General features: G+C 39.9%; 1 protein-coding gene across 1 annotated transcript in view; it reads left to right on the forward strand.

Moving 5' to 3' along the window:
* Window positions 1–25176, forward strand: part of LOC132881722 (mucin-2-like) — a 75203-nt gene that overhangs the window by 8573 nt on the left and 41454 nt on the right. The window contains exons 5-20 of the mRNA XM_060914520.1: window positions 133–247; window positions 1568–1655; window positions 4716–4822; window positions 5043–5256; window positions 8557–8682; window positions 13976–14093; window positions 16375–16513; window positions 16684–16788; window positions 19208–19274; window positions 19679–19813; window positions 19903–20064; window positions 20188–20282; window positions 20373–20499; window positions 22231–22486; window positions 22589–22638; window positions 22738–22841. Of these exons, the coding sequence (XP_060770503.1) occupies window positions 133–247; window positions 1568–1655; window positions 4716–4822; window positions 5043–5256; window positions 8557–8682; window positions 13976–14093; window positions 16375–16513; window positions 16684–16788; window positions 19208–19274; window positions 19679–19813; window positions 19903–20064; window positions 20188–20282; window positions 20373–20499; window positions 22231–22486; window positions 22589–22638; window positions 22738–22841 (2008 nt within the window). The remainder of the gene's footprint in view (window positions 1–132; window positions 248–1567; window positions 1656–4715; window positions 4823–5042; window positions 5257–8556; window positions 8683–13975; window positions 14094–16374; window positions 16514–16683; window positions 16789–19207; window positions 19275–19678; window positions 19814–19902; window positions 20065–20187; window positions 20283–20372; window positions 20500–22230; window positions 22487–22588; window positions 22639–22737; window positions 22842–25176) is intronic.

Below are 25176 nucleotides of genomic sequence, written 5' to 3' on the forward strand. Positions count from 1 at the left end.
CAATATAAACAGGCAAAATCTTATGAGTGTATATGCTGAGAATTTACCAGCATCATGTTCCCATGATTTCTCAATTCAAAGCCATACTGTCTTTATGTGATGTTTAACATTTTCTTAACCACTTTTAAACAGATTGATCATCCCAGGCTATCATTATGGAATTCGGATTGAGAAAGTGACCAATTACATTAAAATCAGCTCCAAGTTAGGACTGACAGTGTTTTGGGATCAAGACAACTCTCTCTCGGTACAGTTTGAGTTTCATTTCAGTTGCAAAAGGTTTGATAGGAAGTCAGCAGTAAGACATTTCAAAACTGGGATAATATTTCATACAATAGTTAAGTTAATGTTGTGAAAGTAAGAGGCAGCTTAATCCCTTATCTGCTCAGCTGGAAAACTTTTTTTGTGAGTTAGATACAGAAAAAATGAACCAACATATTTGACAGCCTTATCTTGAGCTCACTTAACCTACAGTGTACCACTGTATTATTGTCCTTAAAAAGAAAAATGTGTGTATACAACACCAGTCAAAAGTTTGGCCACACCAACTCATTCATAAGTTGTTCTGTATTTAAAAAGTAAAGAGAAATGACAGTCAATCATTACTTTAAGCCATTTTATTAATCAATAAAAATAAAGAAAAAACATGGAATTAGAAAGTGTGTCCAAATATTTAACAGGTAGTGTATGTGTATATAAAAATATATAGTATATCAATGGTCTCAAAGTCTAAATGCAAATATTTGGTTCATGTAAAGTGTGTTTCCACACAAAGGGAAAACAATAAACAGGATGTCAAATTAAATTTCTCGATCTAATCAAACAGGGAATTTTTTTAACGTGGAAAACTTTAAAGATCAAATCTTACTAGTCATCTATTTTTGTGAGTTATATACAGAAAAAATGAACCAACATATTTGGCAACCTTATCTTGAGCTCACTTAACCTACAAATTTAAGAGAGTGTAATAATGTCCTTAAAAAAAATGTGTGCGTCCAGGATCAATCGTTTGGACACCCCTAGTTGTTCATAGTTTTTTCTGTATTGTGACTATTTTCTACATTGTAGAACAATACTGAAGATATCAAAACTATGAAATAACATATGGAACATATATGGAATTGTGTGGTAAACAAAAACTGCAATATATATATATATATATATATATATAATATCTTCCTGAGGGAGTCACCTGGAATGCTTTTCAATTAACAAGTGCCTCGTCAAAAATTAATTAGTACAATTTCTTGCCTTCTTAATGTTTGAGATCAAACAGTAAATAGTGAATAATAACAATACAGTAAATAGCCCTATTCCACAACTGCAGTAATCCATATTATGTCAAGAAGCGCTCAACTAAGTAAAGAGAAACGACATCTGTCATTACTTTAAGACATGAAGTGTCTTTTAATTAATACAAATAAAGAAAAAACATTGAATTAGAAGATGTGTTCAAACTTTTGACTGGTAATGTATATGACATTTGTGTTTTCAAGAATTAAACAATTAAAATAACAATAAAATTAACAATATTAACAATCAAAATAATCTTTGTTTGCATCACCAGATTGAGATGTCCACAACCTATGTGAATAAAACATGTGGACTCTGCGGGGACTTCAATGGCATCCTGCAGAATGAGTTCATTGAAAATGGTAAGCCACATTATCCATCCATCCATCCATCCATCCATCCATTATCTGTAGCCACTTATCCTGTTCTACAGGGTCGCAGGCAAGCTGGAGCCTATCCCAGCTGACTATGGGCAAGAGGCGGGGTACACCCTGGACAAGTCGCCAGGTCATCACAGGGCTGACACACAGAGACAAACAACCATTCACACTCACATTCACACCTACGGTCAATTTAGAGCCACCAATTAGCCTAACCTGCATGTCTTTGGACTGTGGGGGAAACCGGAGTACCCGGAGGAAACCCACGCAGACACGGGGAGAACATGCAAACGCCACACAGAAAGGCCCTCGCCAGCCGCTGGGCTCGAACCCAGGACCTTCTTGCTGTGAGGCGACAGTGCTAACCACTACACCACCGTGCCACCCTGAGCCACATTAATTACAAATAAAGTCCAAAGAGCAAAGGTACAAACTATGCATAAGTCCTCTTTTTTGCTAAGAAGTGCCTTGTAGCTCATTTCCTGACTCACTCACTCACTGACCCAATCACTCACTCACTCACTCACTCACTCACTCACTCCCTTGCTCACTCTCTCACTCACTCTCAGTAACTCACTCCCTCATTCACTCACTCTCACTGTCTCACTCACTCACTCACTCACTCACTCACTCACTCACTCACTCACTCACTCACTCTCATTAACTCACTCACACTCACTCACTAACTCCCTTACTCACGCTCTCACTCACTCCCACACTCACCCCCTCACTCACTCACTCACTCACTCACTCACTCACTCACTCACTCACTCACTCACTCCCACACTCACCCCCTCCCTTACTCACTCTCACTCACTCCCACACTCACTCACTCACTCACTCACTCACTCACTCACTCACTCACTCACTCACCCCTCCCTTACTCACTCTCTCACTTGCTCAGTCACTCTCACTAACTCCCTCACTCATTCCCTCATTCCCTCACTCACTCACTCACTCACTCACTCACTCACTCACTCACTCACTCACTCACTCACTCACTCACTCACTCACTCTCACTAACTCCCTCACTCACTCACTCTCAGTAACTCACTCACTCCCTCATTCACTCCCTCACTCACTCCCTCATTCACTCACTCTCACTGTCTCCCTCACTCATTCACTCACTCACTCACTCACTCACTCACTCACTCACTCACTCACTCACTCACTCACTCATATAATCAATGAGTATTACAATTTAGAGTGGATGAAATCTCATCCAAGTTCCTCATCACCATATTCTAATATTGTATGAACACAGTAGACTGAGTAAAATTGATGAAGGTATTGGCATAAGGAATGTTCAGAAATTCATGTCTTACAGCAATAACAGCAATAACAAGGTTTAGAACATCTTAATTAGTTTCCAAAGCTAGAATCAATGTTTCCTAAAATTCAGAATGAACAGATTAAGTAATAATCACAGTGAAAATCACTACTATGAGGCAAGTAAAATTTATTTATTTATTTATTTATTTATTTTTGCCGTAGCAGTATAACACATCAACATCAATCTCTAAATTTATTACGAACACAATGCACACAATGCGCAATGCAAAGTAAACATTTCTGCGTAACCACAAGTAGGCCTAAGTCTTTATTTTATTCCCTGCTTATTAAGATGTTTCATAAAAACAGCATGTAATGCACATAAAATCCAACAGTCCATCAATAAACCATAGTCATGGAGTGTTTCATGCATTTGTTTATGCAGCTATTATATCCCTTCATTGTTCCTCTCTCCACTTATTGTATTCTAAGGCTGTCCCAATTAACCTGAACCATGCCTTAGTGCATGTTTGGTAATTGGGAAATCTTGAAAATGATTAAATTAGATATGTATATAGTTTGAATTAAATGCATAATTATTTTATAGTAGTACATAATATGCACAAAATGTAATATGCATTATAATATACTGTATCAGTCGTTTAAATAAATTATATAATTTCTAGATTGGGACACACAATATGTATGTAATGGGACAGAGTTGGAGCGCTGAAGCCTTGTTAGATTTTTCTGTGTTTATTATTAATGATTCAAATAATAGAGTGGTTCTTCAATATTCTACTGTCAAAGACATTTTAGCAGATATCATTATGGATAATGGCTACTGGTTATTTTGTGAACATATTATTCATTTGATGTCTTTTCATTGAGCTGTTAATATCTATCTCTCGTTGGTTGGTTCAGCTACATGCGCCGCCATTTTGTTTTTCTCTGCACAGTATATGAGCTGATATCCTAGTCATAGAATAGCCAATCAGAGCACGCGGTTGCTCATATCCAGTGAATGTGAATAGAATATATATGTTTTTAATTAAAAGACACTTCATGTCTTAAAGTAATGATGGATGTCGTTTCTCTTTACCTAGTTGAGTGGTTCTTGACATAATATGGATTACTACAGTTGTGGAATAGGGCTATTTACTGTATTGTTATTATTTACTATTTACTGTTGGATCTCAGATACATTAAGAAGGCAATAAATTGCACTAATTAACTTTTGACAAGGCACCTGTTAATTGAAAAGCATTCCAGGTGACGACCTCATGAAGCTGGTTAAGATAATGCCAATAGTGTGCAAAGTGTCATCAAGGTAAATGCTGGCTACGCTGAAGAATCTAAAATGTGAAACATATTTTGTTTTTTAACACTTTTTTTGTCTCATCTCATTATCTCTAGCTGCTTTATCCTGTTCTACAGGGTCCCATATGCTATTTCATAGTTTTGATGTCTTCAGTATTGTTCTACAATGTAGAAAATAGTCAAAATACAGAAAAACCTATGAGTCGGAGTGTCCAAAATTTTAACTGGTACTGTATGGTCAGTATTAAAGATTCTAAGCTATATGAATGACATTGCATCAAATGCTACAATATGTGAGCATATACACTTATTTTGTGGTGCCATTCAAGAACCACCTAAGGTGCTGTATATGTAGAAAAAAACTTTCTCAGCTGGGATACAATTTTTGACCTCAGTCATATAGTTTGCTGCTTTAACTAGTGATATCCACTTTTTAAATTCATTTTACAGGTCAAACATTAACTGCAGAAGAATTTGGCCGTAAATGGAAGATGGATGAACCCACTGAACCATGTGAGCAGACTCAGCTTAGTCCCCAGAAACACTGCCGGAAAATGGTATAAACTATCATTATGTTTTAGAGTTTCACTCCCAGCCCACAATATTAATGTACAAGTTAACGTTCACAAAAGTTTTGTCATACTTTAACAACACTGATTTTGTTTGCCCATTGGCACTCAATTATTCTTTGGAAAAAATAATCTGTGTGTTGATTCCCAGGTCATGAAGAAGCCTACATAAGGGAGTAACTTAATATGTATTTTTAATCCTTCACAGAAACACAAATGCAAAGAACTACTTTACCACCCTGCATTCAAAAGCTGTCATAACTTGTTGCCCACAAAGGTGTATTTGAAAGCTTGTCTTGTTGACCTGTGTCAGTGCAACAGCAGTCAGCATATGTGCATATGCAACACAATATCCGAGTTCTCACGTCAGTGTGCACATGCTGGGGGAAAACCAGGAGACTGGAGATCCAGCGAGTTCTGTGGTACGTCAGTATAATAATTTAAAATAACAATGTATGAATGTAGGTGTCATATACAGTGAAGCAGTGAAAACTAAGACTGAGCTGAAAATCAAGAAAAAGCATGGAATGGTTTATCACAAACACAAATAACATGATAGAGACAGCAAGTAGGGATAGAAAAATGAAAAGAAAATGCAAGAAAGCATGGACACATGCATGAGGTGAGAAAAAGAAAGTGAAAACTTTGTATTTATTGCTATCAAACACAATATTGTACAACCCCAATCAAAAAAAAAGTTGGGACACTGTGTAAAACATAAATAAAAACAGGATGTGAAGATTTGCAAATCATGGAAAACTTATATTTCATTGAAAATAGTACAAAGACAACATATTAAATGTTGACACTAAGAAATTTTATTGTTTGTTGAAAAATATACAACCCCGATTCCAAAAAAGTTGGGACAAAGTACAAATTGTAAATAAAAACGGAATGCAATGATGTGGAAGTTTCAAAATTCCATATTTTATTCAGAATAAAACATAGATGACATATCAAATGTTTAAACTGAGAAAACATATCATTTAAAGAGAAAAATTAGGTGATTTTAAATTCCATGACAACAACACATCTCAAAAAAGTTGGGACAAGGCCATGTTTACCACTGTGAGACATCCCCATTTCTCTTTACAACAGTCTGTAAATGTCTGGGGACTGAGGAGACAAGTTGCTCAAGTTTAGGGATAGGAATGTTAACCCATTCTTGTCTAATGTAGGATTCTAGTTGCTCAACTGTCTTAGGTCTTTTTTGTCGTATCTTCTGTTTTATGATGCGCCAAATGTTTTCTATGGGTGAAAGATCTGGACTGCAGGCTGGCCAGTTCAGTACCCGGACCCTTCTTCTATGCAGCCATGATGCTGTAATTGATGCAGTATGTGGTTTGGCATTGTCATGTTGGAAAATGCAAGGTCTTCCCTGAAAGAGACGTCGTCTGGATGGGAGCATATGTTGCTCTAGAACCTGGATATACCTTTCAGCATTGATGGTGTCTTTCCAGATGTGTAAGCTGCCCATGCCACACGCACTAATGCAACCCCATACCATCAGAGATGCAGGCTTCTGAACTGAGCGCTGATAACAACTTGGGTCGTCCTTCTCCTCTTTAGTCCGAATGACACGGCGTCCCTGATTTCCATAAAGAACTTCAAATTTTGATTCGTCTGACCACAGAACAGTTTTCCACTTTGCCACAGTCCATTTTAAATGAGCCTTGGCCCAGAGAAGACATCTGCGCTTCTGGATCATGTTTAGATACGGCTTCTTCTTTGAACTATAGAGTTTTAGCTGGCAACGGCAGATGGCACGGTGAATTGTGTTCACAGATAATGTTCTCTGGAAATATTCCTCAGCCCATTTTGTGATTTCCGGCCTTGACCATTACGCACAGAGATTCTTCCAGATTCTCTGAATCTTTTGATGATATAGATGATGATATGTTCAAACTCTGCAATTTTACACTGTTGAACTCCTTTCTGATATTGTTCCACTATTTGTCGGCGCAGAATTAGGGGGATTGGTGATCCTCTTCCCATCTTTACTTCTGAGAGCCGCTGCCACTCCAAGATGCTCTTTTTATACCCAGTCATGTTAATGACCTATTGCCAATTGACCTAATGAGTTGCAATTTGGTCCTCCAGCTGTTCCTTTTTTGTACCTTTAACTTTTCCAGCCTCTTATTGCCCCGTCCCAACTTTTTTGAGATGTGTTGCTATCATGAAATTTCAAATGAGCCAATATTTGGCATGACATTTCAAAATGTCTCACTTTCGACATTTGATATGTTGTCTATGTTCTATTGTGAATACAATATCAGTTTTTGAGATTTGTAAATTATTGCATTCCGTTTTTATTTACAATTTGTACTTTGTCCCAACTTTTTTGGAATCGGGGTTGTATACTCATTTTGAATTTGATGTCAGCAACACATTTCTGAAAAGTTGGGACAGGGCAACAAAAGACTGAAAAAGTTGCGTAATGCTAACAAAAACTGATTTGGTTAATCGGCAACAAGTCAGTAACATGATTGGGTATAAAAAATGCATCCCAGAGAGGCTGAGCCTCTCAGAAGTAAAGATGGGGAGGGGTTCACTGCTCTGTGAAAGACTGCATGGGGGAGCAGTGCAACAATTTAAGAATAACATTCCTCAGTGTAAAATTGCAGAGAATTTGGGGATCACATCATCTATAGTACAAAATATCATTAAAAGATTCAGAGAATCTGGAGAAATCTCTGTATGCAAGAGACAAGGCTGAAAACTGACATTGGATACCTGTGATCTTCAGGCCCTCAGGCAACATTGTATTAAAAGCAGACATGTGTCTGTAGTGGAAATCACTGTATGGGCTCAGGAACACTTCAGAAAACCATCGTCTGTGAAAACAGTTAATTACTGCATCCACAAATGCAAGTTAAAACCAGATATAAACAATATCCAGAAACACCGCCACGTTCTCGGGGCCCGAGCTCTTTTTACAATTGACTGAGGCGAAGTGAAAAATTGTCCCGAGGTCTGACGAATCAAAAGTAGAAATTCTTTTTAGAAATCAAGGACACCACCTCCTCCAGGCTAAAGAGGAGAGGGACCATCCGGCTTGTTATCAGTGCACAGTTCAAAAGCCAGCATCTGTGATGGTATGAGGGTGCATTAGTGCACATGACATGGGCAGCTTGTACATCTGGAAGGCATCATTAATGCTGAATGATACACGTTTCAGAGCAATATGCTGCCATCCAGACAAAATCTTTTTCAGGGAAGGCCTTCCTTCTTTCAGCAAGACGGTGCCAAACCGCTTTCTGTACACATTAAAACTACGTGGCTCTGTAGTAAAAGAGTCCTGGTGAAAAGTAGAGGTGATGCAACACAGTGGTAAACATGTCCCTGAACCAACTTTTTTGAAGCATGTTGCTGACATCAAATTCAAAATGAACATATATTTTTCAGAAAACAATAAACTTTCTCAGTTACAACATTTGATGTGTTGTCTTTGTACTATTTTCAATGATATGAAAATAGTACAAAGACAACATGGTATTTGCAAATCATGGTTTCCATGATTTGCAAACTATCGCATTCTGTTTTATTTACACTTTACACAGTGTCCCAACTTTCTTGGAATTGAGGTTGTACTCGCTCTATATGGATTTGTGCACAAGAAGGTTTCCAGGTGATGTTCACCACCACTGGTGATAAGGAGAGGTGAAACAGAACTATAGTTATCTTTTCAGCTAATGCAGTCTGGTGTTTTTTCTCCTGTGTAGAAATAAATTGTCCATTAAGCATGGTGCACAGTGAGTGTGGGAGTCCATGTACAGACACCTGTTCTAACCAGGAGGCGACCCAACTCTGTGCAGATCACTGTGTGGATGGATGTGTCTGTCCATCTGGTAAGACTTTGCTAATGAGTAGCAATAATCTCTCTCTCTCTCTCTCACACACACACACACACACACACACTTCAAACTAGCAACATGTAGAACATGACCATTTTTCTTTCGTGTCCTGTAGGGGGGCATGAGCAAAGGTTTTCATCCAATCCTGTTATTACTGATCAAAGTTTAGTCTAAATCATATGACTTCATTCAAGTTACCTGAGATGGTTTAGTCAACCTGACCAGAAACCATCATGTCTGTAGCTGGAGATGCTGAGCATGTGGTAAACCTGAATAAACCATCTCAGACAACTGGAACCAAGTCAGAAATCTTTTAATTTATGCCCCCTGAAGGACGCCAAAGTAAACATATTTTTTTCTTTATGTGTTTGTTTGTTTGTATCTGTCTCTTTATTTCTTAAATCCATTCAAAGTTCAGTCCAATTTACTTTGGCTGTAACGTCATTTTTATAAGTTCATTCACATTCAAAAATCACTGAGCTACTTTACAATTCACTTGATAGGCTTGGGTGGACTTTGTTGCTTACTTTAATTGAATTTAAAAAAAAGTAAAACTATGTAAGACAAACTTTTATATTTATTTATATAATATATATAAAACGGGAGGCACGGTGGTGTAGTGGTTAGCGCTGTTGCCTCACAGCAAGAAGGTCCGGGTTTGAGCCCCGTGGCCGGCGAGGGCCTTTCTGTGTGGAGTTTGCATGTTCTCCCCGTGTCCATGTGGGTTTCCTCTGGGTGCTCCGGTTTCCCCCACAGTCCAAAGACATGCAGGTTAGGTTAATTGGTGGCTCTAAATTGACCATAGGTGTGAATGTGAGTGTGAATGGTTGTCTGTGTCTATGTGTCAGCCCTGTGATGACCTGGCGACTTGTCCAGGGTGTACCCCGCCTTTTGCCTGTCGTCAGCTGGGATAGGCTCCAGCTAGCCTGCGACCCTGTAGAACAGGATAAAGCGGCTAGAGATAATGAGATGAGATGAGAATATATATAAATAAATAAACTGTGCAGAAGTATTAAGCCTCACTCACAACCCGCCGTACGTGCTGCTGCAGGCGGTCTACAGCAAAACATTTGGAAAAACCATGCTTGAGACATGCGCGACACTAGAAGGTCGCAGAATGCCCGTGGAGACTTTTGGTCCTGCACATGCAAATTCTATGGGTCTTGCGACAAATCAAGAACGCATACACTATGTATGGGACCCGTACTCCTTTTGTACACCTGAACCAAGTCAGGAACCTCAGCAGTAACAGCAGAGTGTTCTGGAATAGGCACAAGCACTGACCTTGGGGAGCCAAACATAGAGCTGGGTGCCACACATTTCATTCAATGACACTTTCCCTATATTTTACTTATTTTGACTGAAAAATGCTTTATTGACAATTTTGATAACCCTTCACTTTTAATCCAGGTCTGTAGTGTGAAATGTTCTCGGCTGTGTTTTTGTTTAAAAATGTTTTCCAAATTGTAGCTGTGTTTAATTCATATCCAGAAAAATATATATTCCAATATAATATACTCAGCATAAACATTTTAAATAGATTCTATATTTTTGGTCCATCCATGACATATTACTAAAGTAGCCTATTTACTGTTGTTGATGTGGGTCACTTGCTGTAAGCCAATTCACTTTCTCATACCAGGAGAGCTGAAAGGAACGAGTATTATTCCCTACCTTTTTCACCAAGTCAATTTGAGGCGTTGGTCTACCCTGCTCTTTAATTTTAATTTTTTCCTCGAAAGGAAGACTGGCAAATGGCTTCGCTAAAATTAAATCAGCAATGCTTGGTATCCGTGCGCAGCTTTCTTGCTAGCTGACTAGCCCCCTCAAGTTCAAGTTCAGTCACTCAAATAAACGAAATTTCTGGAACTAAGATAGCAAACTTGACAACACTATATTTACACTTTATTTACAATGAAAATATATACAAACTAAAAAAGCTGGTAGAAACCGTATGTAATGAATGAAATCGAAATGTAAGCTGATCTCTTACAATACACCACAGCACTTGCAATTCCGCATGGGACTGAACTGAAATTCACCGCTGCCTGTCTATAGTTGAAACGAGCTGTCAATCAAAGAAAATATCTGGCCGCTTTCACCAATCACCAGTCTCCTCGCGGAAAGCTTTGCCATGTCCCTCCCACTGTGAGGCTCGGAGTCCGTGGGGCGGGCGTTTTCTCAGTATTTGTCCAATAACCGTCTTGCATTTTGAGATTGAAAAGCGCAGAGCTCCCAAATGCCATTGAAGTCCACTGAGGCTGCGCTGCATCGCGCTGTCACGAGGGGGAAAAACTCACGCACACATTAGGCAAACTGGGGAAAGTTATAACGGAATGATTTCGCACTGTAGTTGGGTTGAGCACATATATTTCTATGATTCTGGATCTGAAATAGCAATGTTATAACTTATAACATTGCTATTTCAGATCCAGAATTTTTAGAGGAGGCTGAGCCTCCCTCATTGTCTTAGAGCAATCGCCCATGAATAGCATTAATTTTACAGCATGGATAGCGTTCACAGCGAAAGCGAGTTTTACTGCCCTGAGGAAGAAGAAATTAAAGAAAACATTTCAGGAGAAAGCTAAAAACCTCTAACTGTTGCTAACGCCGAGCAAAAACATGGCTGAATCCTGAATGACTCAATTTTGTATAAATAGGGGACTACATAGGCGGCAAAATGTAGTTTGTTTGTTTTTTCCTGCCATGGAAGTGCACTTGTATACTGAGGAGGAAGCAATTTGCATTACAGCTGTGAATGAGGAATCAAAACGGTGGCTCGGCTCAGTTTTCCCTTTCGGGCGCTCTCGTTTTCTGTTAGAATTTGGTAAAGAAAAAAAATATTATTTACCAGCTTAAGGTCGGTCCGTATGGTGAAATACCGTGACCTTGGCCTTGAATACTGACCTCGGCCCAGAGGGCCTCGCCCAGTACTTTCATGACTTCGTATTTCACGATATGGACCTCCCAGCTGGTAAATAACGTATTTATTACATTGTAAAAAATTCCAACTAAATAACCCAACAGTTTGAGCACTGAAATACACTCTGACTCCGAGCTACTGTCCTGCTCCTGCTGAGTGGTGGGACGGGGTGTCGGGATGTCCTTGTCCTTATCACTGAGCATGGCACAATGGCCTGACAGCGATGATGGGATTGCAGTGTCCTCACTTCTGGGCGTCATTAGCTGAAACATACATGAAAATCAGCATACATAATATTAATTACATAAGCATATAGATACTGAAATGAATGTTTAAAGCATGTGTATTTCCCTGTGAAAATACCTCTGGTAGGGTGCTGTGCCTTCTGCCGGCTTGAAGGCAAACTTCTTCCTGTCCGCGCAGGGCTCACCGGTGCTGCTACCATCATCAAATTCTTCCTCCTTCTCCTCCTCTGCTGTTTCAGGCTGGGTTACTTGTCACTTTTGCTCGCTTCTTCTTGGGTCCCATTTTCTAAACTTTAAACTGAATTTTTTTTTTTTTTCCCACAAAATATCCAATGTTCTTCAGCCGAAAGACAGATGCAGAATGCTGCAGACACGCTGGTTTTATACCCACTCCTGGTTTGCATCACACGCAAGTTATGAGTGATTGTAACGTGCTAATCACATGCGTCACACATGCTTCACAAGTGCGGCCCGTACTCCTAGTGCAGGAAACTGGTAAAATGCAAGTCTCACACACTCCACACTCACTGAACACGCACTGATCACGAGCGTCAGACATACGCTTGCCACGGGCCAACGGTGCAATTTTTCCCATGTCTCGAGGAAGTCAGTTGTGTAACCTGTACTTGACAAGTGCTTTGCCCGTACTCCTCCCCCAAACTTCCCCCAGGTTCACCGCGACCCTACGGTATGGCTGCGAGCTACCAAACCCTGCAACCTGTGCGTGTCCAAAACACTTACGGCGGGTTGTGAGTGAGGCTTTAGGTACCCTATTTTTTAGTGAAAACTTTGTTATAGATTTTTATTTTATGATGTCTACATTATCAAGTCAGTACAAAAACATTTTAGAGGTCCAAATATTAGTTTTCCAGCACAAAATAAAATGTTACAGAAAAATGTTTGTATGTCAGTTAAGAAAGTAGCATGTTAAAAAACATAAGACACTTTTCAGACTAAAACAATAATGAAGGCTGCTGGGTTTTGCTGCAAAAAAAGAAACAAGTGTGACAAAGTGTCCAGAAGAACTGTGTCTGGTTCTGTAAGATGCTCAGTAAAACCTCCAGCTCATTTCCTTATAAAACTGCACTAACTATACCTGAGACTAGTATTTTTTTAAGCAAAGGGTCGTCACACCAAATACTGACTTTGTTTCATTTATTACTGTTTACTGCTCTTTATAGTCTTGTTTTAAATATAGAAACATTTAATTTAATTGTTTTTCCAGGCATCTTTGCTCTACAGCATTTCATTGTATGTGCCCAAGACTTAGGCTACGTTTACATTACGTCGAATCAGCGGATCATCAGATTAACGTTCTTAAAACGATTCGCGTTGACACTAAAACCGTTAGCCGTGCACACAGCAACACCAATACGCGGATACGCTCGGCTCCGCAGGCATCCTGCGCTCCAAATCACTCCGCCCTGAACAGCGAGTGCCCTCTGGAGGGTGTGCACTCCGGCCCTGCGCAGCTCACAGAGCGCGCGAGTGAAGTGAACAAGCCACGATTCGGGACTGAGCCGCTGTGTGTGAGATCCCAGCGCATATCACTTATTACTTGCAAGTGGAAGGATGGCAAGCCTAAAGACAATCATAACTACACAATGGGCAGTATTTGCATCAGTATTTGCAGTATTTTCATACTTTTATACTCTTTAATGAAAGGTGATACAAGGCGGAAGTCTGCGCCGTTTTTCAGCAGTCGCGTCACATGACCAACGCCAGCGAATCAGGAAGGTGGATGTCACAGTGATGTTGTCCAATGAGACGCCAGCTAGAGCTCAGCACAGCGTATTCGCGTATTCTCAATGTTTACACAGCACCGGAGCTGATACGATCTAGATTGAATACGTGGACGCTGGCGGATTCCCGTTTCCCCGCTTTTTCAGGGGGGTTAATGTAAATGGACAGTGCGTCCGCGAAGAAAACGAGACAGATACGGTCTAGTGTAAACGTAGCCTTAGCCTCTTAATGCTAAGAGCATCTTAACTAGGAGAGAGATGGCGTGTTCACTGGGCTGGTCGCTCTATCGTTTAACAATGGTCTTTGTGTTGCAATGCTTTTGGGAAACTCAGAGCAGTTCAGTAAATCATTTAAATTTGTAATTCTCTTTGTATAGGAACTGTGCAAGATGACATTGGAAATACTGGTTGCATCTCTGTTGATGAATGCCCTTGCACCCACAATGGCAAAACCTATCAACCAGGGGAATCGTTTACAAGGACTTGTCAACAATGGTAAATAAATGTGTACTCACACACACACACACACACACACACACACACACACACACACACACACACTGCTGCCATGGTTTGGATCAACTTGTCTGTTTAGAGGGAAAGGTGCAAATCAATACAAATTGCAAAGCAATACAAAATTATTTTGACTGATCACATTTTAATATAGGTAGGAGTGATCTCTTCTAGGACAACAAACCTTAACATGGCCTAACAGAGCATATCCATCCATCCATCCATCCATCCATCTATAAATACATAGATACATACATACAGTAGATACATACATATGTATATGCCAGTGCATCTCAAACAATTAGAATATTGTGAAAAAGTTCATTTCTTTTCGTAATTTAATTTAAAAAGGTACATTTTCTTATTTTCTATATTAATTGCACATAAAGTGAAATATTTCAAGCCTTATTTTATTTTGATGATTATAGCTTATTGCTTATAAAAATCAGAAATCCAGTATTTCAAATTATTTGGATATTTCCTAAGATCAATCAAAAAAAGGATTGACAATACAGAAATCTCCAACTTCTGAAAAGTACGTTCATTTATACACTCAATATTTGGATGGGGCTCCTTTACCATGAATTACAGCATCAATGCGGTGTGGCACAGAGGCGATCAGCCTGTGGCACTGCTGAGGTGTTATTTAAGCCCAGGCTGCTTTGGCCTTCAGCTCGTCTCTATTTTTGGGTCGGGTGTTTCTCATCTTCCTCTTGACAATACCCCATAGGTTCTCCATGGGGTTCAGGTCAGGCGAGATGACTGGCCAATCAAGCACAGTAATATCATGGTCAGCAAACCATTTGGTAGTAATTTTGGCACTGTGAGCAGGTGCTAAGTCCTGCTGGAAAAGGGAATCGGCATCTCCATAAAGTTTGTCAGCAGATGGAAACATGAAGTGCTCTAAAATCTCCTGGTAGACGGCTGCATTGACTTTGGACTTGATAAAACACAGTGGACCAACACCAGCAGATGACATGGCACCCCAAATCATCACAGACTGCAGAAACTTCACACTGGAGTTCAAATACCTTGGATTCTGTGCCTCTCCATTCTTCCTCCAGACTCTAGGACCTTGACTTCCAAATGAAATGCAAAATTTACTTTCATCTGAAAAGAGGACTTTGGACCATTGAGCAAGTTCTTTCTCTCCTTAGCCCAGGTAAGACCCTTCTGATGGTGTCTCTGATTCAGTTGTGGTTTGTTATTAGGAATGCGACAGTTGTAGCCCCTTTCCTGAAGATGTCTGTGCGTGGTGGCTCTTCATGCACCTACACCAGTTTCAGTCCACTCCTTGTGAAGCTCTCCCAAGTCCTTGAATCAACTTTTCTTGACAACCCTCTCAAGGCTGCGGTCATCCCTGTTGCTTGTGCACCTTTTCCAGCCACCCTTTTCAGCAATGACCTTCTGTGGCTTACCCTCCTTGTGGAACTGTTAAGTCAGCAGTCTTCCCCATGATTATGGTTGCGTGTACTGAACTAGACCAAGAGATACACAGTATTTATACTGTTTTATTCAAACTCAAAATTAAATATTATAATATTTTGAGATTAGAATTAGATTTGAGATGGTGCTGTAAGCCATAATTATCAAAATTAAAATAGAAAAATGCTTGAAATATTTGAATTTACATGTAATGAGTGTATAATATATTAAATATTATTTTCAATAACTGATGGAAAATATTGAACTTCTTCACAATATATTCTAATCGTTTGAGATGCACTTGTATACTATATGGCTTTTTCAGATTAAATCCCCTCTTTGCTGTTATAATAACCACAACTCTCAAGGGATGCTTTCCACAACATTTTGGCATGTTAGTGACCATTAGTTAGGGCAGGCATTACTGCTGGATGAGGAGTGAAGGACTGGGGTGTAGTCTGAGTTCCAGGTCATCCCAAGGGTGTTCAGTGGGGTTGAGGTCAGGGCCCTGTGTAGGACACTGGAGTTCTTCCAATCCAACCTTGGCAAACCACTTTGTGCACAGGGGCACTGTCATGCTGGAACAAGTTTGGACTAGGTCCTTTAGTTTAAGAAATTTGAAATTGTAATCCTATAGTATACAATGACATTCTATGCAATTGTATGCCAAATTCTTGACAACAGTTTGAGGAAGGCAAATATACAAATAGGAAAAACAGACACGTATGTATTGGTCAGTTGTCCACAAACCTTTGGTTGTACAGTGTATTTCTTGGTTATAAACTATATACGTTTTAAAGTGTATCCTTATTTTAATGTCTATTTTGTTTTTTGTCAGTGTCTGTTCAAGTGGGCAATGGAATTGCCATACTCTGAATTGCACTAGCACCTGCTCTTTGCTGGGAGGGTCTCACATCATCACGTATGATGGCAAAGCTTACAGCTTCCATGGAAACTGTGATTATCTTCTTTCCAAGGTCACTGCCACTAACAATATTTAAGAACAAGAACTGTCACTCCATATACAGTACCAAAATGCTCTCTGTAATGTTGTCACTCATGCAGAAGTTGTAAGGTGTGGATAAATAGTACTAAAATTTATAGGCATCATGATAGCATTTTAAATATGTCTTTTGTTTCCTTACAGGATAGCATTAATGATGTGAAAGTGCTGGTGCATCTAGCACAGTGTGGCATGACAGAAAGTGAAACATGTCTGACTTCTGTGAAGTTCATCGTCTCAAAATACTCTGTAAGCACTTTATTAAAAGGTTTATGGTCCACTGTTATATTTTTATGATTAGTGCATCTTAAATCTGTGAGCCTGAAGGTGATGGTCACATATTGGACTAAATAGATCTGAATATGTCTAGGTACAGGGCGGCACGGTGGTGTAGTGGTTAGCGCTGTCACCTCACAGCAAGAAGGTCCGGGTTCGAGCCCCGTGGCCAATGAGGGCCTTTCTGTGCGGAGTTTGCATGTTCTCCCCGTGTCCGCGTGGGTTTCCTCCAGGTGCTCTGGTTTCCCCCACAGTCCAAAGACATGCAGGTTAGGTTAACTGGTGACTCTAAAGGCCAATTTATGCTGACAACCCAGTCCTCGCAGACGGTGTCGCAGATAGCGTCTGTGTAGCCCCCCCACCTTCGCAGACGCTCTGCGCACACCTCCCAAAAATTGTGACCACCGCAGAAGCCTCGCAGACAGCGTCACAGACAAGAGGGCTCTGAGTGGTCCACTCTACATCTGCTGTACACGCACTTCCGCTTCCCTACTTTCCTGGTTTGTTTTGTTTTCACGACGGGCATTTTTAAAAACACGAGTGAAGATGGAGCAGCATGAAGAGCGGTTGATTGAGTAAGTACGTACATCTATACGACTCCAGTTCTAGTCATTATAAAAAAAAAAGTTCTAGTCATTATAAGTAACCGGAGGAGAAACACTCCACTAACCACACCCACCAACTACTCCTAGCGACTTCGCGCCCCCTTGCGTTGTGCCAGTGAATAACATCACGCACGCCTATTACTCCCCGCTCAACAATAAATTACAACTGTCTGCGAAAAGCTATCTGCAAAAGCCTTGTCGCAAGAGCATGCAGAGGCCTTAAATTGACCGTAGGTGTGAATGGTTGTCTGTGTATGTGTCAGCCCTGTGATGACCTGGCAACTTGTCCAGGGTGTACCCCGCCTTTCGCCCGTAGTCAGCTGGGATAGGGTCCAGCTTGTCTGCGACCCTGTAGAACAGGATAAAGCGGCTAGAGATAACGAGATGAGATGAGCAGCTACTGTGTGGCCAAACAAGCCATGGTGTCACCTTGTGACTCAAATGACACCAATGTTTTGTACTCCCTCAGGAAGTGGTCATGAACCGAGATTTCAAGTTTTGTGGTGATGCAAAGAAGTACTGCAGATATATGACCTCATCATTTTTGGCTGCTTCAAAACGCCTGCCATGTTATACTGCAGAATTAAAAAGCAATGCCTAACTTCAAAGCAGCAGTCTCCAATGACTCACATGGCAAAGGAATTATGATTTTCGATCAAGCAGTCAAGTAGATTTATGAGCACTTTTATGATTTTGTTATTGTAGTACCACCTAGTGACACAAATATTGTTGGGCTGCCTCAAGACATGATACTTAATTAAATTACCATATTTTCTGATAACAAATCAGTGGGTGACATGGTGGTACAGGGTTTAGCACTGTCAACTTACAGTAAGCAGGTTCTGGGTTTGAATCTGCTGGCCAATTGGGACCTTACTGTGTGGAGTTTGCATGTTCTCCTTGTGCCTGCATGGGTTTCCTCCAGGTGCTCCAGTTTTTCCCCGCAGTCCAAAGACATGTGGATTAGGTCAACTGACTAATCCTTCTGATACCTTTTATGTAGCTTTATCTGAAGATCAACCAGTCTGAGCCAATGTTGATGGCAACTGAACAAAAACTGCAGGCTTTGAAAACTTTTAAATATTAAAAAAAAAAACTCAAAATGACAAAAAAAAATCAAATATAGCAGAAAATGACATCATATGGTCAGCATGACCTCAGGATTTATGTGATGAAAAAAAAGAATTTCCTCATGATGGTTCAGGAGTTATAAACATAAACGGACCTTGAAATTTAACCCAGTGGTGGCACTAGTGGTATTGAGGGTCAGAGCCCCAAATTGGTACAATGTCTATTGGCAGTATGCCTACACAGTGTGCCAAAACTAACAAACTCATTCGATATCTACACACCTTCATTGCTTAACCAATAATAATAATAATAATAATAATAATAATAACAGGCACAGTAGGTACATACATGCTTTCAATTCTTGGTCCTTAATAATAAGGTTGACATTACAATGACTTCAGGTTGACTGTCTTCAGAGTAGTTGTTGCAAATTGCATGTTTGTAACTCAAAATTAGTAATACGGTTAACAACTAAAATAGAAGTTCAGACAAATTAAACATGTATGCTTTTATTAAGTAACCCGTTTTTCAAATCACAACATTATTTTAACTAATGTTTACAACAGTTCCATGTTTGAAACAGTCTAGTGGAATGGCTTTTACAATTTAGGCCTAAATTTATATATTTATATATTACATATAACCAAATTACTTTTTTGTTAATATGTCCACATACTGTACATGCATTTAATAATGTCTCAATTTCTCATATACAGGTTACTATCACATCCACTGGCAATGTATTTCTAAATGATGTTACAACCATGCTTCCAATTTTTACTGGTGAGTTTTTAGAAAATAATTTTTGCCTCAGGATAAATTTTGTGGTTTTAACTTGTTTATAGGAGTTTGCATGTTCTCCCTGTGTCTGTGTGGGTTTCCTCCGGGTGCTCCGGTTTCCTCCACAGTCCAAAGACATGCAGGTTAGGTTAATTGGTGGCTCTAAATTGACTGGAGGTGTGAATGTGAGTGTGAATGGTTGTCTGTGTCTCTGTGTCAGCCGTGCGATAACCTGGCGACTTGTCCAGGGTGTACCCCGCCTCTCGCCCATAGTCAGCTAGGATAGGCTCCAGCTTGCCTGTGACCCTGTAGAACAGGATAAAGCGGCTAGAGATAATGGATGGATAGAACTTGTAATTATTTATTATTCCTATCTAAGTAGAGTTCTCTAACTTTTTTTTTTCCAGTGGACATGTCAATCTTCAAGCTTTCCACATTCTTTATTATTGCTGAGACACCTAGTCTTAAGATAGTCATTCAGCTGGTTCCAGTTATGCAGGTGTACTTGGAAGCCAAGTCAGAACAAAAGGAAACACTGAGTGGTACGCTTACATTAACATCTGGAGCATTATGATTTTTTTTTTTTTCTGTTGAAAGCTTCCATGACTAATACATGTTCTTCTTCTGTTAGGTCTGTGTGGGAATTTCAATGGCAAACAGGGAGATGATTTTAAGACAGAATCAGGTCTCATAGAGGGGACAGCCACAACATTCGCCAGCACATGGAAGACCACGCTATGTCAAGATTATAGTATTAGTCTCTTTAACCCCTGTAGTATGAGTGTGAAAAAAGGTACATGCTTCAAACCTTTAGAACATATCAGTATGCAACAAAAGTAAAAAAAAAAAAAAAAAACCTGCTTCATAAAATCCTTTTAAAACTTTTATCCAATTATAGTTTAAAATTCTCTTTCAGAGATATATGCCAAGAAATGGTGTGAGATGCTCAGTAATCCAGCAGGACCTTTTTCTGCCTGTCATTTTGAAGTCAACCCAAAGGATTACGTAGAAGTAGGTTTTGACCTGTCAGTTGTTTTTATGAAAAGTTGGTGACCACTTAAGTATACTAAACATTCAGTTATATTGCCCTTTTTCCTCTAGAGATGCATGTATGATACATGTATCTGTGCCCAAAGTGAGGAGTGCATGTGTGCTGCTGTGTCTTCCTATGTCTATGCATGTGCTACCAGAGGTGTAATGCTAGAAGGCTGGAGAGATCACATGTGTGGTAAGTATTTTTTTAATGAATGAATGAATGAATGAATGAACATCATGATCATCATCATCATCATCATCATCTGAATGTGAAGCCACCACCTTTCTATGAAATGCAATTACAGTAGATAAAGACTGACTGAAAGCCTCAACAAATACAATGTGAACTAGGAGGGCACTTCATAGAGTGCATACCTCCACCAAGTCACATATGATCAACATCAAAATCAAATCACTTTTAACCTAGGATAATACTAAATCTCGATGCCAAATTTCATCAAAATCCGTTCACTACTTTTTGAGTTATGTTAGGAACAGACAAAAAAGTCCTGGATCCACATACATATCTGGATTCACATCCAAATCTAATCAATTGTTCCTTGGTCCATGGCCCACGTTTCCTCAAAATTACATCAAAATTCATTCACTATTTTTTTTGCATTATGCTGGGAAAAGACAAACAAACAATCAAATGGAGGTGAAAACATAACCTCCTCCAACAAAGTTGGCAGAGGTAATAAAAATGTTGTGACTGCTAGTTCACTTTATTTCCACTTCATGAGGTACCTTGAGATGCCTTCATCAATTGTCTAAAATGCTTTTTACATCTTTCAAAAACATAATAATTAGATATGAAAAAGAAACCTTTATTTCTCACATGCACACTTCAAGCGCAGTGAGATTCATCCTCTGCATTTAACCCATCTGAAGCAGTGAGCAGATACACACCCAGAGTGGGCAGCCATACTACAGCACCCAGGGAGCAATTAGGGGTTAGGCACCTTGCTCAAGGGCATGTCAGCCCAAGGCCACCCCCATGTTAACCTAACTGCATGTCTTTGGACTGTGGGGGAAACCAGAGCACCCGGAGGAAATCCATGAAGACACAGGGAGAACATGCAAGCTCTACACAGAAAGGCCCCCACCAGCTGTTGGGCTCGAACCCAGAACCCTCTTGCTGTGAGGCAACAGTGCTAACCACTACACCACCGTGCCACCCTGAATGATCTATACTGACAGCATGGTTTGTAGCAATGTACCTAGTTTTTATTTCTTCTTGCAAAGATCAGCATCCTAAACATACAAACATTTTTATTTTGATAGAGAATGTGGGTCGGCATGGTGGTGTAGTGCTTAGCATTGTCATCTCACAGCAAGAAGGTTCTGGGTTCGAGCACAGCGGCTGACGGGTATTTCTGTGTGAAGTTTGCATGGTCTGCGTGGGTTTCCCCTGGGTGCTCCGGTTTCCTCCACAGTTCAAAGACGTGCATTTAGGCTAACATGGAGCAGCCATGGCCTGAGTTTGGGCTGAAGTGCCCTTGAGCAAGGCACCTAACCCACAACTGCTCCCCAGTCGCTGTAACATAGCTCCCCACTGCTCTGAGTATGTGTGTGTGCTCATTGCTCACTTGTGTGTGCATGTGTCTGTTCACTGCTTCAAATAGGTTAAATGCAGAGGTTAAATTTCACTGTGCACTTAAGTCTGTGCTTGAGTATATGTGTGACAAATGCTTGGCTTCTAATTCCTGTTTGGTTATGTGGATTACAGTATTGTTTTTGTTTCTAGCTTCTAGTCATCAGGATTTCTACATGAGCTTATTTCAGCACTCTTTTTGACTCCATTACAAATAAAGTAGCCAACAATCACATTTAACACAATATTGATGATATTTTTGTGTTTCTATTTCAAAAGTAAAATAACCAAACAAAACAAATTCATACACTATGATAATCTTTTGTGCAGACACATTCACAAAGAATTGTCCAAGCAATATGGAGTACTCCTATAATCAGACCAGCTGTAGGAAGACCTGCCGCTCTCTTAGTGAAAACGACCATACCTGCTCGTTGTCCCATACGCCTGTGGATGGTTGTGGCTGTCCCAAGAACACCTACCTCAATGATGTGGGTGAATGTGTGCCTGCCTCCGACTGCCCCTGTTACTTCGACAGTGAGGTTTTAGCCCCCATGCAGGTCATCAGCAAGGCTGGAACTACATGGTAAAAATGTGACTTTTAAACAGTGATTACATATATTGTTAAAGTTTTGATGAAGTTTTTTTTAGGATTAAACATGTCTGATTTTATCCTGCTTTTCCACAGCACTTGCAGAGGTGGCACAGTACACTGCACTGGATCTAATCCTGTTACTAGTGAGTCTTAATTTCATACCTTTAAGTTTTCTACTAATACAGTAACTGAGTTGATCTTTTGGAATTGATTGATTTATTGTACGTTCAAATTTGTATTAGCCTGCTTAGCTCCTAAGGTCTACTTTAACTGTTCGGATGCTGAACCTGGACAAAAAGGAATAGAGTGCCAGAATAGCTGCCAGACCCTGGAGTCAAATCACTGTGTAAGTGAACCAACAGACACTGGTGGATGAATAAATGCATGCAGTAGTTGGATGTGTGGATGGATGGAAGGGTAGATAGATCATTGATCATGACACCTTTACCCTTATTTTCTTATTTTATTGCTTTATGCCTCTAGACAAAATATCATGATGTTTTGTGGATCTGGGTTTAAAGCCCAGAGGTGCAACAAGGGGGTATGCAATATATGCCTCGCATGGGGCACTATGCAAGGTGGGGGAGGGGGGCAAAACAGTGGTGAAAAATATACATATACGAAAATGTGCCTTTGTTGTAAATTGACAATAATTGACAATAACTTGACTTGACTGGTGAAAAAAATAGTCACATACTTTAATATTTCATTGGACCATATTTAGCTTTGATTACAATGCACATTCGCCATGGCAACCTTATGCAAAGTCACTATATACTTCCATCCAGAGTGGCATTAATTTTTTGCCGAGATCTTGTGTTGATGATGGGAGAAGTGAACCACTCCATAAAGTCTTCTCCAGCACATCCCGAACATTTTCAGTGGAGTGAAGGTCAGGACTCTGTGGTGGCCGATTCATGTGTGAAAATGATTACTCATGCTTCCTGAACCACTCTTTCTCAATTTGAACCCAATGAATCTTGCCATTGTCTTCCTGGAATATTCCCGAGCCATCACGGAAGAAGATATCCATTGATGTGATAACTTGGTCATTCAGTACATTCAGGTCATCAGCTGACTTCATTTTATTGCCACGTAATGTTGCCGAACCTTGACCTGATCAACTGAAGCAACCCCAGAGCATAACACTACCTCCAGAGGCTTGTACAGTGGTCACCATGCATGATGGGTGCATTGCATCATGCACTTCCTTTCTTACCTTGATGCGCCAGTCGCTCTGGAATAGAGTAAATCTGGACTCATCAAACCACATGACCTTTTTCCATTGCTCCAGAGTCCAATCTATTTGCTCCCTAGCAACTTGAAGCCTTTTCTTCCGGTTAGCCTCACTAACAAGTGGTTTTCTTATGGCCACACAGCTGTTTAGTCCCAATGCTGTGAGTTCTCATCACATTGTGCATGTGGAAATGCTCCTACTTTCATTATTAAACATAGCTGTGAGTTCTACTGCTGATTTTTTTACAATTTCACCAAGCATTTAAGTCATCTCTGTCAGTCAGGATTTTTTTGGGACCACATATCTTCTGCAAAGTTGATGGTTCACCACTATCCTTCCAAGTTTAATATTGCCTATGTGGACAAAAGACTGAAAGTAGGATATAAAGTACCACTTCAATGAAAATTTTGAGAGGGAAGCTTGAAGTTGACATTTTCTAGTTTTAAACCTTGACTAACTAACTTTAGCTAACATTAGGTAGGCTAATGTAATTTTATGAGAAATAGAAAATGATTTGCCTCAGTCCATCGAAAATGAATTTGCTGGTTACATTTAGATTTTGGTCAAACCCAATGGTCAAATCCCAGTATTTTATCAAACATGTACACTTTGAGGAAAACAAACGAAAATGTAGCTTACTGTTTTCTTAGTTTTTCTGCCTTGACCTTAAATCATCGATAGCTAAGTTATACCACTAGATAGCTTTCCTCAGATGTGAGGCTGATGTTCAGTCTATCTCATTCAGTTCTCAAAATAACATGGACTATCAGTAGTATTTAACTGCCCACTATTCTTGTGTTTATGCCAATCAGTCACTAACTTGTATTACTGATGCAATGTTATAGACAATCAACAAGTTTATCAACCAACATTTTGTCCAATATGGTTAATGTTACCATTTAACTGTAGCCTCTTAGTTCTCCTGATTAAAAATACCAATATAACCTTCCTAAACACACTCACACACATCAGACATATTATAGTAGACGGCATTTTTTTTATTATTGTTTCAATGGGGAAACGGAATAAACTCCTTTCTGTTTATGGTTAAAATGGAAGATATACTTGGAGGATCATATTTCTTTCACGTTAGGTGACTGTTCATCATCTTCATTAGCTTAAGGCTGCCTTTTGACAGCCAAACGAGGTGGCTTGAGCATTTTATGTAAGATGTTGATCTATAGGATACCATGGTGCATAAAGCCCTGGTCACACTACAGCTCACAATGGGTTTGTGAATTCTTGGCGATGAAAAATTGGTAGCATCACCACCAATCATCCGATGCACAGCGAATGTTCTCCGAGCTTCGCGAGTTGTTTTTTGGTGCGTCTACATCTTGTGAGTGGCCAAAAATGTCACAAAAAATTTCACTGCATGCACTGAAATTTGGTGGCGATGTTTTTGTTGGCAAACTAAATGGTGAATACTCGCAAATGGGGTTGG

Source organism: Neoarius graeffei, chromosome 2, assembly GCF_027579695.1.
Source record: "Neoarius graeffei isolate fNeoGra1 chromosome 2, fNeoGra1.pri, whole genome shotgun sequence".
Classification (NCBI taxonomy): domain Eukaryota; kingdom Metazoa; phylum Chordata; class Actinopteri; order Siluriformes; family Ariidae; genus Neoarius; species Neoarius graeffei.